At 42.5% G+C, this 12,257-nt stretch overlaps 2 protein-coding genes across 2 annotated transcripts; one reads left to right on the top strand and one right to left on the bottom strand.

Moving 5' to 3' along the window:
- Positions 1-23: 23 nt before the first annotated feature.
- tubb4bl (tubulin, beta 4B class IVb-like) lies at positions 24-2,846 on the bottom strand. The gene is made up of 4 exons (XM_008295101.1): positions 2,739-2,846; positions 1,718-1,826; positions 1,498-1,608; positions 24-1,383 (listed from the first exon to the last, which is right to left on the bottom strand). Exons 1-4 carry the CDS (start codon positions 2,793-2,795, stop codon positions 326-328), a joined length of 1,335 nt encoding a protein of 444 aa, XP_008293323.1. The 5' UTR covers positions 2,796-2,846; the 3' UTR covers positions 24-325.
- Positions 2,847-4,382: 1,536 nt separating this feature from the next.
- On the top strand, positions 4,383-7,808 carry LOC103367159 (nuclear factor 7, brain). The gene is made up of 6 exons (XM_008295097.1): positions 4,383-4,975; positions 5,181-5,276; positions 5,358-5,588; positions 5,669-5,691; positions 5,772-5,890; positions 5,996-7,808. The coding sequence occupies exons 1-6, from the start codon at positions 4,583-4,585 to the stop codon at positions 6,532-6,534; spliced, it is 1,401 nt and encodes a 466-aa protein (XP_008293319.1). The 5' UTR covers positions 4,383-4,582; the 3' UTR covers positions 6,535-7,808.
- The last annotated feature ends 4,449 nt before the right edge of the window (positions 7,809-12,257 follow it).

Raw genomic sequence — 12,257 nt, 5'->3', positions numbered from 1 at the left:
AGTGAAAACACAGAGGCATAAAGTGGCCTTTGAATTAGATTTTAATCATTCTCCAGTTTCAAGGCTTCACAGTTAAAATCGCCTTCTTTAAATTCGGCAATGAAAATGACAGGACGAATGAAAGGATGTCAATAATTCAGTGCATTCACAACATACAAAAACATTTGAACCAAAAACTTCACTAGCACCAGCTAACATCAACGTCTAACACTAGAGCAACAGCAATCTGGATGGTGACAGTTGTTCTGAGTGTGGCTGACCATTCAATTCACAATGAGAGGGATGTAAAGGGATGGAGTTGGGGGATGGGTTTGGCAGCGAGGTTTTATGCAACTTCCTCTTCTCCCTCTTCCTCAAACTCGCCCTCCTCAGCAGTGGCGTCCTGGTACTGCTGGTACTCAGACACCAGGTCGTTCATGTTGCTTTCTGCCTCGGTGAACTCCATCTCATCCATGCCTTCGCCTGTGTACCAGTGGAGGAAGGCCTTACGGCGGAACATGGCAGTGAACTGCTCGGAGATGCGCTTGAACAGCTCCTGGATGGCTGTGCTGTTGCCGATAAAGGTGGCAGCCATTTTGAGGCCACGTGGTGGGATGTCACAGACGGCGGTCTTCACATTGTTTGGGATCCATTCAACGAAGTAGCTGCTGTTTTTGTTCTGCACATTCAACATCTGCTCATCCACCTCCTTCATGGACATGCGTCCCCTGAAGACGGCGGCCACAGTGAGGTAGCGGCCATGACGTGGGTCGCAGGCGGCCATCATGTTCTTGGCGTCAAACATCTGCTGAGTCAGCTCAGGCACAGACAGTGCGCGATACTGCTGGCTGCCCCTGCTGGTGAGGGGGGCAAACCCAGGCATGAAGAAGTGCAGACGGGGGAAGGGCACCATGTTGACAGCTAGTTTACGGAGATCAGCGTTGAGCTGGCCGGGGAAACGTAGACAGGTGGTCACCCCGCTCATGGTGGCAGACACCAAATGGTTGAGATCTCCATAGGTCGGGGTGGTGAGTTTGAGTGTGCGGAAGCAGATATCATAGAGCGCTTCATTGTCAATGCAGTAGGTCTCATCTGTGTTCTCCACCAGCTGATGGACAGAGAGGGTGGCGTTGTAGGGCTCCACCACGGTGTCAGACACTTTGGGAGAAGGCACCACGCTGAAGGTGTTCATGATGCGATCAGGATACTCCTCGCGAATCTTGCTGATAAGCAGGGTGCCCATGCCAGAGCCGGTACCGCCACCCAGGGAGTGAGTGAGCTGGAAGCCCTGCAGGCAGTCGCAGCTCTCGGCCTCTTTTCTCACTACATCCAGGACAGAGTCCACCAGCTCAGCTCCCTCAGTGTAGTGGCCCTTTGCCCAGTTGTTTCCAGCTCCACTCTGGCCTGAGGTCAAGAAAATCACAATTTATTGATGTAGGATAAACGGGAAAGACAGAAAATCAGTGCATTTGATTTGAATCCAGATGAGTGCATCTTTACAAAGTTCACACAGCCTACCAAAGACAAAGTTGTCAGGTCTGAAGATCTGCCCGAAGGGACCGGACCTGACTGAATCCATCGTTCCGGGCTCCAGATCCACCAAGATGGCTCTGGGCACATACTTCCCACCTAACACCAGGCAAACATGGACAAACAGCTGTATTTCTTGTACATTTTCAGAGCATGATGGGTATGCAAATAATGCATTGTGTGAATTACAGCTGAATCTGCAGCTTACCTGTGGCCTCATTGTAGTAGACGCTGATCCTGTCTAGCTGGAGATCGCTGTCTCCATGGTAGGTACCGGTAGGATCAATACCATGCTCATCACTGATCACCTCCCAGAACTGTGAAATAGGTGTGGTAGGAGAGGAAGGGAGAAATCAAAGTTAATTTAGCCCAAAGAGGGAATAAAACAGATTTAAAAAGTGGCTTACATACATTTTTTTAAATATACATACATGCATCAGTGCATCACATATCTATGTAATGGCTGTCTATAAATAGCTACAGATATTTAGGCTGTTCAGCATTTTGTAGAAAGCTATTTTGAAAACCAGCTGCCAGACTTTGTAATTCCCCTGAATGCAGGTCAAAAGAGCAGTCTATTAGTCTGAGATGCTGCCTCAGGAGTAATCGAGCAGATGGCAATAATCTGATAAGTAACAGTGTCTTTGGTGGTCTGGCCAACCGGCTTAAAAATACTCAAGAGAAAATCATGCCAGTGTTTAACCAACTAATTTGCAATTTGACAAAGATATATATATATATATTTTCTCAACAGCAATTGACTTGAGAAGAATCAAAGGTAAAAATAGGTCAGAAATGTGGAGGGGGAGGGGAAGCTGCTACCAACAAGGTTACACTACTACAGCAGTTCACATCATTTCCTGAACAGTGGACAAAAATGCAGAAATATTAAAAGCAAATTTTGCATGCAGTTATTAAAGTGAAACGTTTTTTTTGTGTTTTTGCATGAATCTTTCTCTCTGTTGCATAATTCAGCCAATGAATGAATCTTGACTCCTGTGTAAACGCTGCAAAGCATTTTAATGAGCAAACAAGTTGGATTTTTGAGGCAATGCACGGAACTTTAATCAAGAAACGACGCCACATTGACTTTCTTCTAGAGAATTCCTGCAGGACGGATTAGATGACTCCTCTCGGCGACACCGAGGCACGGAAACCTTCCCAAGTCTCACCGGAGTGCAAAACCCAACAGAAAAAGTAGATCAGAGAGAGAAAAGACATCAAAATACCTTGGCTCCGATCTGGTTTCCACACTGGCCGGCCTGCAAATGCACAATTTCGCGCATTTTGGAACAGATGGGCAAGAAGCTGATCGAGCGGATCCGAGCTGCAGAGATTCACAGGATGATGGCTCCTGCGGTCGGTCGTCCGGGATTTGTTGCGCCGCCTCTCAGACCGTCTACTGGGCTGAATCGGTGGTGCAACTTGACGTCATCGCCATGGCAACCAAAGACCGGAGGAGAGAGGGAGGAACTAAAGCCCGTGGAAATGGCGGATAGGATGCGGGGAGCTGCATCAGTCATCAATGGGGTTCTCATTATTCTCACGGACTGAGTGACCCCACGCATTGGACACATGCACATCAGAAAGAAACGTTATTGCCACACACTTTAACCAGCAAGGTCATTGTTGGGCAGCTTTTACAGTGTAGCCAGCACAGAGTTCATCATTACCACGGTGGACATACAAAATCTGTCATGCATGCTTTGACAGGACAAAACTTTCACATCTAAAAAGTATCAACTTGAGTTTAAAGACTAAAGGGTTGATGTTAGACCAAAGTATCAAAGCTGTTTTATAGTCTGTATGTTGCGACAGGAAAAAGTCATGTGCAGCCATGCAAAAACCAAATGGATCTGATCCTCTGCATGATCTCTTATGACCCCATTTTCCTCTGATCCAAGGAGGGAGGGGAACTTTGTCTTAATCCTTCTTTTTTGTAGCCTAACTACTTTTTGCACAACAGCGAAAACTAATGTATACCGGCATTTACGTCAGTTAAGTCCATGACAGAACAAAAATGTGCCACAAAAAGACAACCATTACCAAGTCAGCTAAGGTGTTGGTTTTGAAGTTCAGTTCATGTTAGTTCCAGGTGATCTTGACTGTCCGTTTAACTGCTAGTAAAGCCAGTGATGTGTTTGAACATTAATATTTGCTACCTTTATTACCCATAAAGTGCACGTACTTTACTGCACATCATTAAATGTTCACACTGAGAATCAAGGATGAGGCTAAAATGATGCTACTTTCACAGCTTGTCCCTGAGAATAGCAACCTTAATTCACATGTGTTCTCTTCAGACTTCAGATTGAACACTTCATCTATTTTTGGCTGCCAACTGTTTTGTATTCTGTCTGCCTTGAATTGCACAGAAGACACAAAAACAGACGTAGTCATACAAAAACAGTAATCTTGGATATTAGCACACTCTTTTATAGGTTTCAATGGGTGACCTGCTGTCAGTGCAGTAAAATCTTGTCAGTGAGAAAATATTTCTGGCAGCTTAGAGCTAGTTTAGCCGGTTTGGGTCAAAACTCAGCTTATCTAAGAGAAAAAAGTCATCCTGTGAACACAAATGAGGTGTTGGGCAACAATGTTACAGTCACTAAATTCACTTCCATGCAATATTTTTTTACCAGAGAGTTGCTAAGCAGATTAGAACTACATGAGTAGGTTAACAAGTTTGCTGATGTATGTTCTTGTGCTTTTGACAACACGGAAACATTCACATTCATATCCTGACTGATTACATTCCAGGCATGCGGCAAATTACCAACCAGTTTCAGTCCTCCAACTGGCCAATAGGGCTTTATTTCCTGCTTCCCAGCTGTGCTACATACACTGTTCTTTCACACTGCTGCATGATTTAAGTTACTCCCACAGAAGTCATGGACAGGAAAGCCAAGAGCATTAGCTACTTCATGCGAAGAACAATGGATAAGCAGCTAGTGCACTCTGGGGCTTTCAGGACACATGCTTAACTTTGGTTTTACTCACCTTTTAAAGACTTGAACTTTCAGGCTATTTCGAACTGTGGATTTACTTTGTTATACACGACAAGCTACTGATCATGTCAATCCCAGAGGAGGATCTTACATGCCCAGTATGCTGTGACATCTTCACAGATCCTGTTCTGCTGGCATGTAGCCACAGCTTCTGCAGGATCTGTCTGAAGCGTTGTTGGGAAACGGGCTTACGAGAGTGTCCAGTCTGCAGGAAGAAAGCCTCCAAGTCCAATCCTCCGTCCAATTTGGCCCTTAAAAATGTCTGTGAGGCTCATCTGCAGGTCAGGAAGCAGAGTTTGGTGCAGGTGGAAGACAAGACGAACTGTAATCTACATGGGGAAAAGTTAAAACTCTTCTGTCTGGTTGACAAACAGCCCATCTGTGTGGTGTGTCAGTCTTCTAAACTGCACAAGACTCATGAATGCTCACCTGTAGAAGAGGCACTTCTGGATTGCAAGGTAAGGACAAAAAACAACAACAACTGACTGAAGTACAGACTACTCGTACTTAAGGTAACACCTTAAAGCAGAATGCTGCTCCACAAGTCTGTCCTGATCGTGAGCACACTTTTAAAGATAGAGGCAAGTGTAACATTTCCAAAGTACCCAAAACATTGCATTTAACTATGTAATCTCTGCTGACTGAGTCTTGCTTGACTTCCAGGATGAACTTGCTTTGTCCCTTAAGAGCTTGCAAGATAAACTGGACAGCCTCAAAAGAATCCACAAGACCTCTGCTGACATGTTAAAGTACATCAAGGTAACCTGGATCAGATGACTCGTATTGTTCAGAAATAAAATATCTGATCAAATAAACAACATTGTGATAATGTCCCTCCAGAGTCAGACGCTGGAAACACAGAAAATGATTAAGAGCCAGTTTGAGCAGCTGCATCAAGTCCTTTACCAAGAAGAATTAGCCCGGTTAGCTGCTTTGAAAAAAGAAGAAGAAGAGAAGATCGCAGGAATGAAGGACAAGGTTAAAGAACTTTCAGCAGAGGTGCTTTCCCTCAAAGACACCATCACAATCATCCAGGAACAACTGAAGGAAGAAGATATAGTTTTACTGAAGGTTTGTACTGACCAATTTGCACATGTTATGTTACTTTTTTGCAAAACCCTCTCACAATGATGCTGTGTTTTCTTTTCCAGAATTTTAAAGCCACTCAGGACAGGTAGGTTAGCAATATCATGACAAACCTGATGCATTCCCTGTTGACTTAACTCCAGTGTAAGACATCTGTCGTTATTGCAGGAGTGAAAGCATGGTGCTCGGTTCAGACAACATGTCTGGGCTGATGATTGATGTTACCAAACACCTCTGCAACCTCAAGTATCGAATATGGGAGAAAATACTGGACCATGTTGACTATAGTGAGTACATTTAATTATTAGATTTTTCTGAGGTTGAAAGAGAGGAATATGCAAACCCTGTTTTACATACACATTTTTCTTTTTGACTAATTTCCTGTGTTTTAGCTCCTGTGACTTTAGACCCAAACACAGCACACCCCTGCCTCATCCTGTCCGACGACCTCACTTCCCTACACTACTCAAAGCAGCCCAGCTGTTGCCCTGACAACCCCGAGCGCTTCCACATGAGCGCTGAAGTGGTGGGCATGACCGCACTGGGCTCAGGAAGCCACCACTGGGACGTGGAAACAGGAAGCAATCATGACTGGCTCCTGGGCGTGGCCTCTTTGTCTGTATCCAGGAACGCTGAGATTGCCGCTCGACCTGAAAATGGCTTCTGGACTTTATGTTTCCGGGACGGAGAACTCAGGGCCATGACCTCTCCACCCACCCCGCTGACGGTCTCAAGAACGCCCAAACAGGTCACAGTGCAACTGGATTACAACAAGGGAATGGTGTCCTTTCTTGACCCGACTGACAACACGCTCATATACACATTTACAAACACTTTCACAGAACCTTTGCTTCCATATTTCTATACACAGAGCAGTTGTCCACTGAGAATTATGCCAGAGAAGGTACTTGTCACAATGTTGAGGCAATGAGTTGATAAGGGATTTATTATTAACTTGGAGAGAAAATGCTTTCTTAGAGCTCTTTACGTGCATGAAATACATGTCAAAAAATGTCAAACTGGGTTTGGTGGTCTGACCTGCTGGAATGTTACTTCTTCTAAAAAAAACAAAAAGACACGAAATGTTCACTGTAACATTCCATAAAGTAATTCAGTCAAATCAACTCATCTTTTCCAGTTTACTTCATGTAAATATATGAGTTTTGCTCATATTGTTTTGCTCAGATCACTTTAGAACTTTAAAAACATGATCTTTTCTAACATGAGGGTTAACTTCCCAGGATGCATTGCTAGAGAGGCTGTTTTTTTTTTTGTTGGTAGTTTGAGTAAACAGGCATGGTGCGAACTTGCTGTGCTTCTTTAATATATGTTAAATTAACTTATGGTTGTTTCTTTCATAACAATCAAAACAGAAGGTTAACACTGATTTCAGTCTCTAGATCTGTACACGTTGACTATGTGACAAAAAGATGATTTATAAGTAATGAATCAATTCAAGTGTCATTCAGTTACATCTTTAAGACAGCAGAGAGACTTCTTCTTTCTAAGCTAAATTAATTTGAGTATTTATTCTTCATCCAATTAATTTTGTTGCTTCAGATGCATATTGTTTGCTCATTTTTTTTGCCAAGATATAGATGAGAGGATTGTTACTACTTTTATATATGTATAATTAATATAAGCAGGAGTTGATCAGCTTAGCATAAAGTCAGTACTCCTAAAGCTCATAAATGGGCATTTTAATATCAAATTAATTTATCTAATACAAAACCAGACTTGAATGTCTAAACTCAGATGTTAAACAAGTTATTGTATGCAGTGTAAGTTATCAGTTTAGCTTTTCAGTTATTAATTGGCATGGCTCTTTTGTTTTTTGTTTGTTTTTTAGATGTATGGTGAAGGTGTTGTAAACATTAATTGCTCACTGTTGTGGAAAAGGCGGGAGAACACTTGCATTTGCGTTTAAAATAATATAAATTAAAGTGGTCTGGGTTAGGGTAGCGATGAATTTTAGTAAACATTTTCTTCTTTGAGCCGTGATGATAAATTGGTCCAAGGTACTCACCCATTTACTGGAAGCAAAACGTTTATTGAGCTATTTGTACACATGATGGCGCCAAACTCAAACAAATAGTTTGAATCACTTCATGAAAGCAACTGAACAATGTGTATCTGATGCTGTTTGTACAAATGAATCCCCCAGAACAATATTAAGTTATTAAAAAATGCATAAACTATAAACATTTTCCATCTGTGGACTCATTACTGATTTTTTTAGTTTTACATTTCTTTCTTTCATTCCAAACAAACATACGGTAAACTATAACACATCCTTGGAAAAATAATAAAGATAAAAATGATCAGTCACAAAAACGTCAATAAACAGTTGAATTGTATTCAGTGTCTACTTTCTTCCTAAGATATGTTACATTCAGCATCCATAAAGTTACACATGTACATGATGTTCTCATGGAAAATCTAAGTGGGTAGATTTTGTGGACGTGGAGTCTTTTTGTTCTCTGCACTGTAACAGATAGAAAATTTCTTAATGCAGGCATCTGGAAGAAAAGGCACCTTCTCCAGACGAGACAAATAGACAAGTGGCTGGATGGTGCTACTGACGTTAAGAAAGGCAAAACCCACCGGCTGCACGTAGCAGCGGAACACGTCAGGGTCGTAGTGGTCTTCAAACGGGAACAGCGCAACCGGCGGCAGGTAGTTGAAGACGATGATACCAAGGATGGAGAGCACCATCTTGAAGGCCCTCTTCTTCATGGGATGCATTTCATCTTTCCCTGCACTGTGGGACTTCTTCAGGGCCCACAGGATGCTAAGATTACACAAAACCATCCAAGTAAATGTGGCCAGGACCTCACCAGTGAATACCTTCTCAAAGTTTGGGAGGCCTCCCACCATCTTGGCTGCTGAGTAGGCAAAGGTGAGGAGGAACACCAGGACAGAGAGGCTTACCCTGTACTTGACGTGTTTCAGCTGCCCAAATGCAATCGGAAAGAGAACAGCCACAAAGCGATCAAGGCAGATGCAGGACAGAAACAACGGGCCGCTGGTATCTTTCACGCCATAGGAGAACTTAATGGACGACCACACCCTTTTGCTTTGCCAGACATAAAGGTTAAGAAAGCTGATAGGGGTCATGGTGCCAAAGTAGACATCCATGAAGGCCAAGCAGCCCAAAAATATGTCTGAAGTGGAGGGTTCTTTGCGATTGTGGATGAGAATTGCAATGACAAGCAAGTTGGCAGGGATTCCCACGAATACATTGACGCACTGCAGGATCAAGTCAAAGAGAACAGCCTCTTGCTGATGGTCGCACCCATCGAACACGCTGAAAGGTTTCACTGTGGCATTGATGTAAACTGTGGTGTTGAGAGGGAGTTGGGTTGGAGTAGAGGTTGAGTTAAATGATGACACGTTTCCATCCATGTTTCCACGAGTACAAAAACCTGGAAGAAGAGGAAGAATAGTGATGATCAGGGTTTTACCATAGGTGGTATTTTCCAAACAGTCACCGTCCGTCTCACAGCAAAAAGCAAACGATAATTTTCATGAAAACCAGGTGTTTATCGATATGACTTCTTTTAATGGTGTTTTCCAGCTCAGTACAACAGCTAAAGGCCAAACTTGTTCATTAGACTCTTTGTTTCTGATCTGCTGAGATGAGTTTTTACCCCCAGTAGAGATAAAGTAGCTGCAGAGACAGTTCCCGGAGACTGAAAATATGTCACAAACATTGCCAGGGCTTCTCCTCGGGCTGTTATCTTGTTATTGTGTCTGTGTGGACTCTCCTCCGGGATACGTGACTCCCTGTATGCAGGGACATATAACTCACTTAAGAGACTTGTTCTCAAAGCGCCGCCCTTTCACTGCCGAATAAAAGGGCAGCAGCTCCTAAATTAAAACAGCAAAGGTCATTTACTGCACACAGGCAGCTGCTTAGGGCTGCTGTTTGTTACACCTGTGGAAATCTGTTAATTTCCTGGAGCTCTAAAAACTCGCTGTCTGATATTTTGCCATTTTTGAAACAAATTTCTAAAAAAAAAAGAAGTGAATTCCTGGGAAATTAATGTAATGAAGGCTGGACTGACAAAATTGACCTTGAGCTTATTGTCTGTCTTTGGCGCCTACGAGAGGACCACATATGGAAGCTCTTCCTGCAGGTTTTAGAAAATGTCAGGTTTTGTTCTGGGCTTCAGGACTACTTCCAGCAGCTCTGAGTCAGGTTGAAATTGCACACTCTGAAATCGTGAGTCTTTAAATGCAGCACACCTGAGCTCCTTCCAGGGGGACTGTTCTGCTTTAATGCGGACCTTTCTCCCCCTTGGTCCCTCAGTGGCTGATGTTTCTCACCTCTCTGAGCCGCTGGCTTCACCTCAGGCCACTTGCAGTCCTGTGGGACTAATCACACTGACAGAGGAGTGAAGCTCTTTGTGAAAGACGCTCGTCTCCAGAGATGGCAGCCTCAATCAATTGTGTTTTTCTTCAGGCGTATCTACTGAAAAAGAAATAAACAAAATAGAATTTTGAACAGTATTTTGAAGAATATGTTTAAGTGGTAAATACAGGTACAGTATTCTTGTTTAATTAAAAATCTTTAAATTGTGAAAAAGTTATTTGGATCAGCTGCATATTGCTTAATATTTTGCCTACATGTTGCATCAAACATTGGAGTTATAACACTTCTGTAGCAGTTTCTAACTGAGAACAATGATAAATCACTGTGTAAAGTATGTTACTTGTGGCTCATTTTGTGGCAAAAATAATTTCTTGTATATTATTTTGAATATATCAATATTTTATATTCACATATGTAGTTTTTCTTTTCTTGTTTAATTTGTATTCGATCAATCAGTTCAGTATATCTGTCTTTGCAGCTTTTGTATATTTAAATCTCAATGTACATGCTCTTACTCTTAAACGGAAATTACTTTTACAGCTATAAACACATCAACTGCTATGTTTTGTCATTGAATGTAGTCATTACACACATAAAGAATGTAAATGAAAGTCTAAAACATTTGTGACAGGCTGGTTTTAAAGACGCCAACCGTCTCAGTTCGTCTTCCCCTTTTGTTCCCACAAATGCTTGCAAAATGGAATGAGCCAATTTTCTCAGCTGAAATGAATCTTAATAAGACAAACGTATTGCAATAATTTTTTGTAAATACAATCAAACTACTGCAGCTTTAATGAAGATGACCGACTGGAATTAAACAATTAGGCTGTCCTGCTCTTCATGTATTGACCAGAATACTTTGATTAAAAGCAAACTTTGCAAAGTAAAACCAGTTTACAAAAACAAACCGACCTTTAAAAGTTGTTTTACTCACCAGCCGGTGATATTCTTCTACGCTGCAGTAAATGTGGTGCAACGTGCGTTTCAAGCATTCATTTATAAGTTCGCTGACCAGGAGGGGAGGATCTGTTCAATATCATGAGGGAATAGTGGCTCTTTAAATCAATGCAGCTTTATTATGAGGCCTCGAGTGCTATGTGAGGAAGGTGGAGGGGCTACGTATGGGGATGTGATGAAGAATTTCTTCATTGTTGTACTCATATACTGATTTAAGTTTGGGATTGTAGTACTTTTGTTATCGCTGCTCAGTTGTGTCAGAGCTCATGGACATATTGTTGTCATTTTTCTCTGGTTCTCCTCGAGCGTTACATGTTATCCTCACTCGGCCCTTCATCCTTTTGCTACCAGAGACTTTGAGCACGGGTGCACAAGACCCACACCAACAGCCAAGAACAAATGTTAACAGTGTCTCAGCCTGTTTTATTTGGTTTCAGTATCACTATGTCTCACTCATTCATCTAAAGAAAACCACACCATGTGAGTACAGATAGTTAAGAACCCCCCCTGGAGGGTTCATCACTTAACAGCTGGAGGTGAAAAGAGACACAGCAAGTGTGCAGAGGCTACGTGTGAGTAATGTGACAGAGTGTATTAGGATTGATTGTTTCACATAGTGGTTAATTGCATTTGAGGGTCTGCTTAGGTAAGCAGAACCCAATGTTCTGTTCCCACGCGAGGAAACGAGACAAAACCCATAATGATTCATTGTTGCACTGATGTGTAAATTACATAGGAGTGAGAGGGACACACACACACACATACACACACACACACACACACACACACACACACAACAGGAGTGTGATTGGTTTGCATTAGCTCTGTTTTGTCTGTGGGGGCAGCAAAGGACTGCACTTCATAGGAGCAGCAGTGTTTCTCACTGACGCCTCTGCAGACATGACATGATATTTACATTATTTTAAACTCCCCAGGTCAGCCTGAGATCTGTCCTGTACATCTTCTCCCATTACATTAACAGTTTTTCTCATTCTTAGAAATTACCGACAACCAGTTTAAACACTTCATTTTGAATTAAACACACATCTTTGGTTTTTGACAGTTATGGATTCAAGCAGGTACCGATCTTTGGGATACTCTCGTCTCTAAGTACCGGCTGCAGTTCTATGTATACAACACTCATTTCTATTCTTATTCTCTTGGCTCTACTATGTTTTAGCTACATTTTCAAGTCATTTTCTCCTCACATTCTGCCTGCTTTGCGTGTTTCGATCTATCTCAATTAAAAATATTTGCTCTATGGGCTCAGCCGGCTCTCGGGCTCTCGGCCCGAGTCCGGCTCCCGGCCCACAGAGGGGCTC

The sequence above is a fragment of the Stegastes partitus genome, unplaced genomic scaffold, assembly GCF_000690725.1.
Source record: "Stegastes partitus isolate 25-593 unplaced genomic scaffold, Stegastes_partitus-1.0.2 Scaffold1020, whole genome shotgun sequence".
NCBI lineage: Eukaryota > Metazoa > Chordata > Actinopteri > Pomacentridae > Stegastes > Stegastes partitus.
This window is presented reverse-complemented; position numbering and strand designations above follow the sequence as displayed.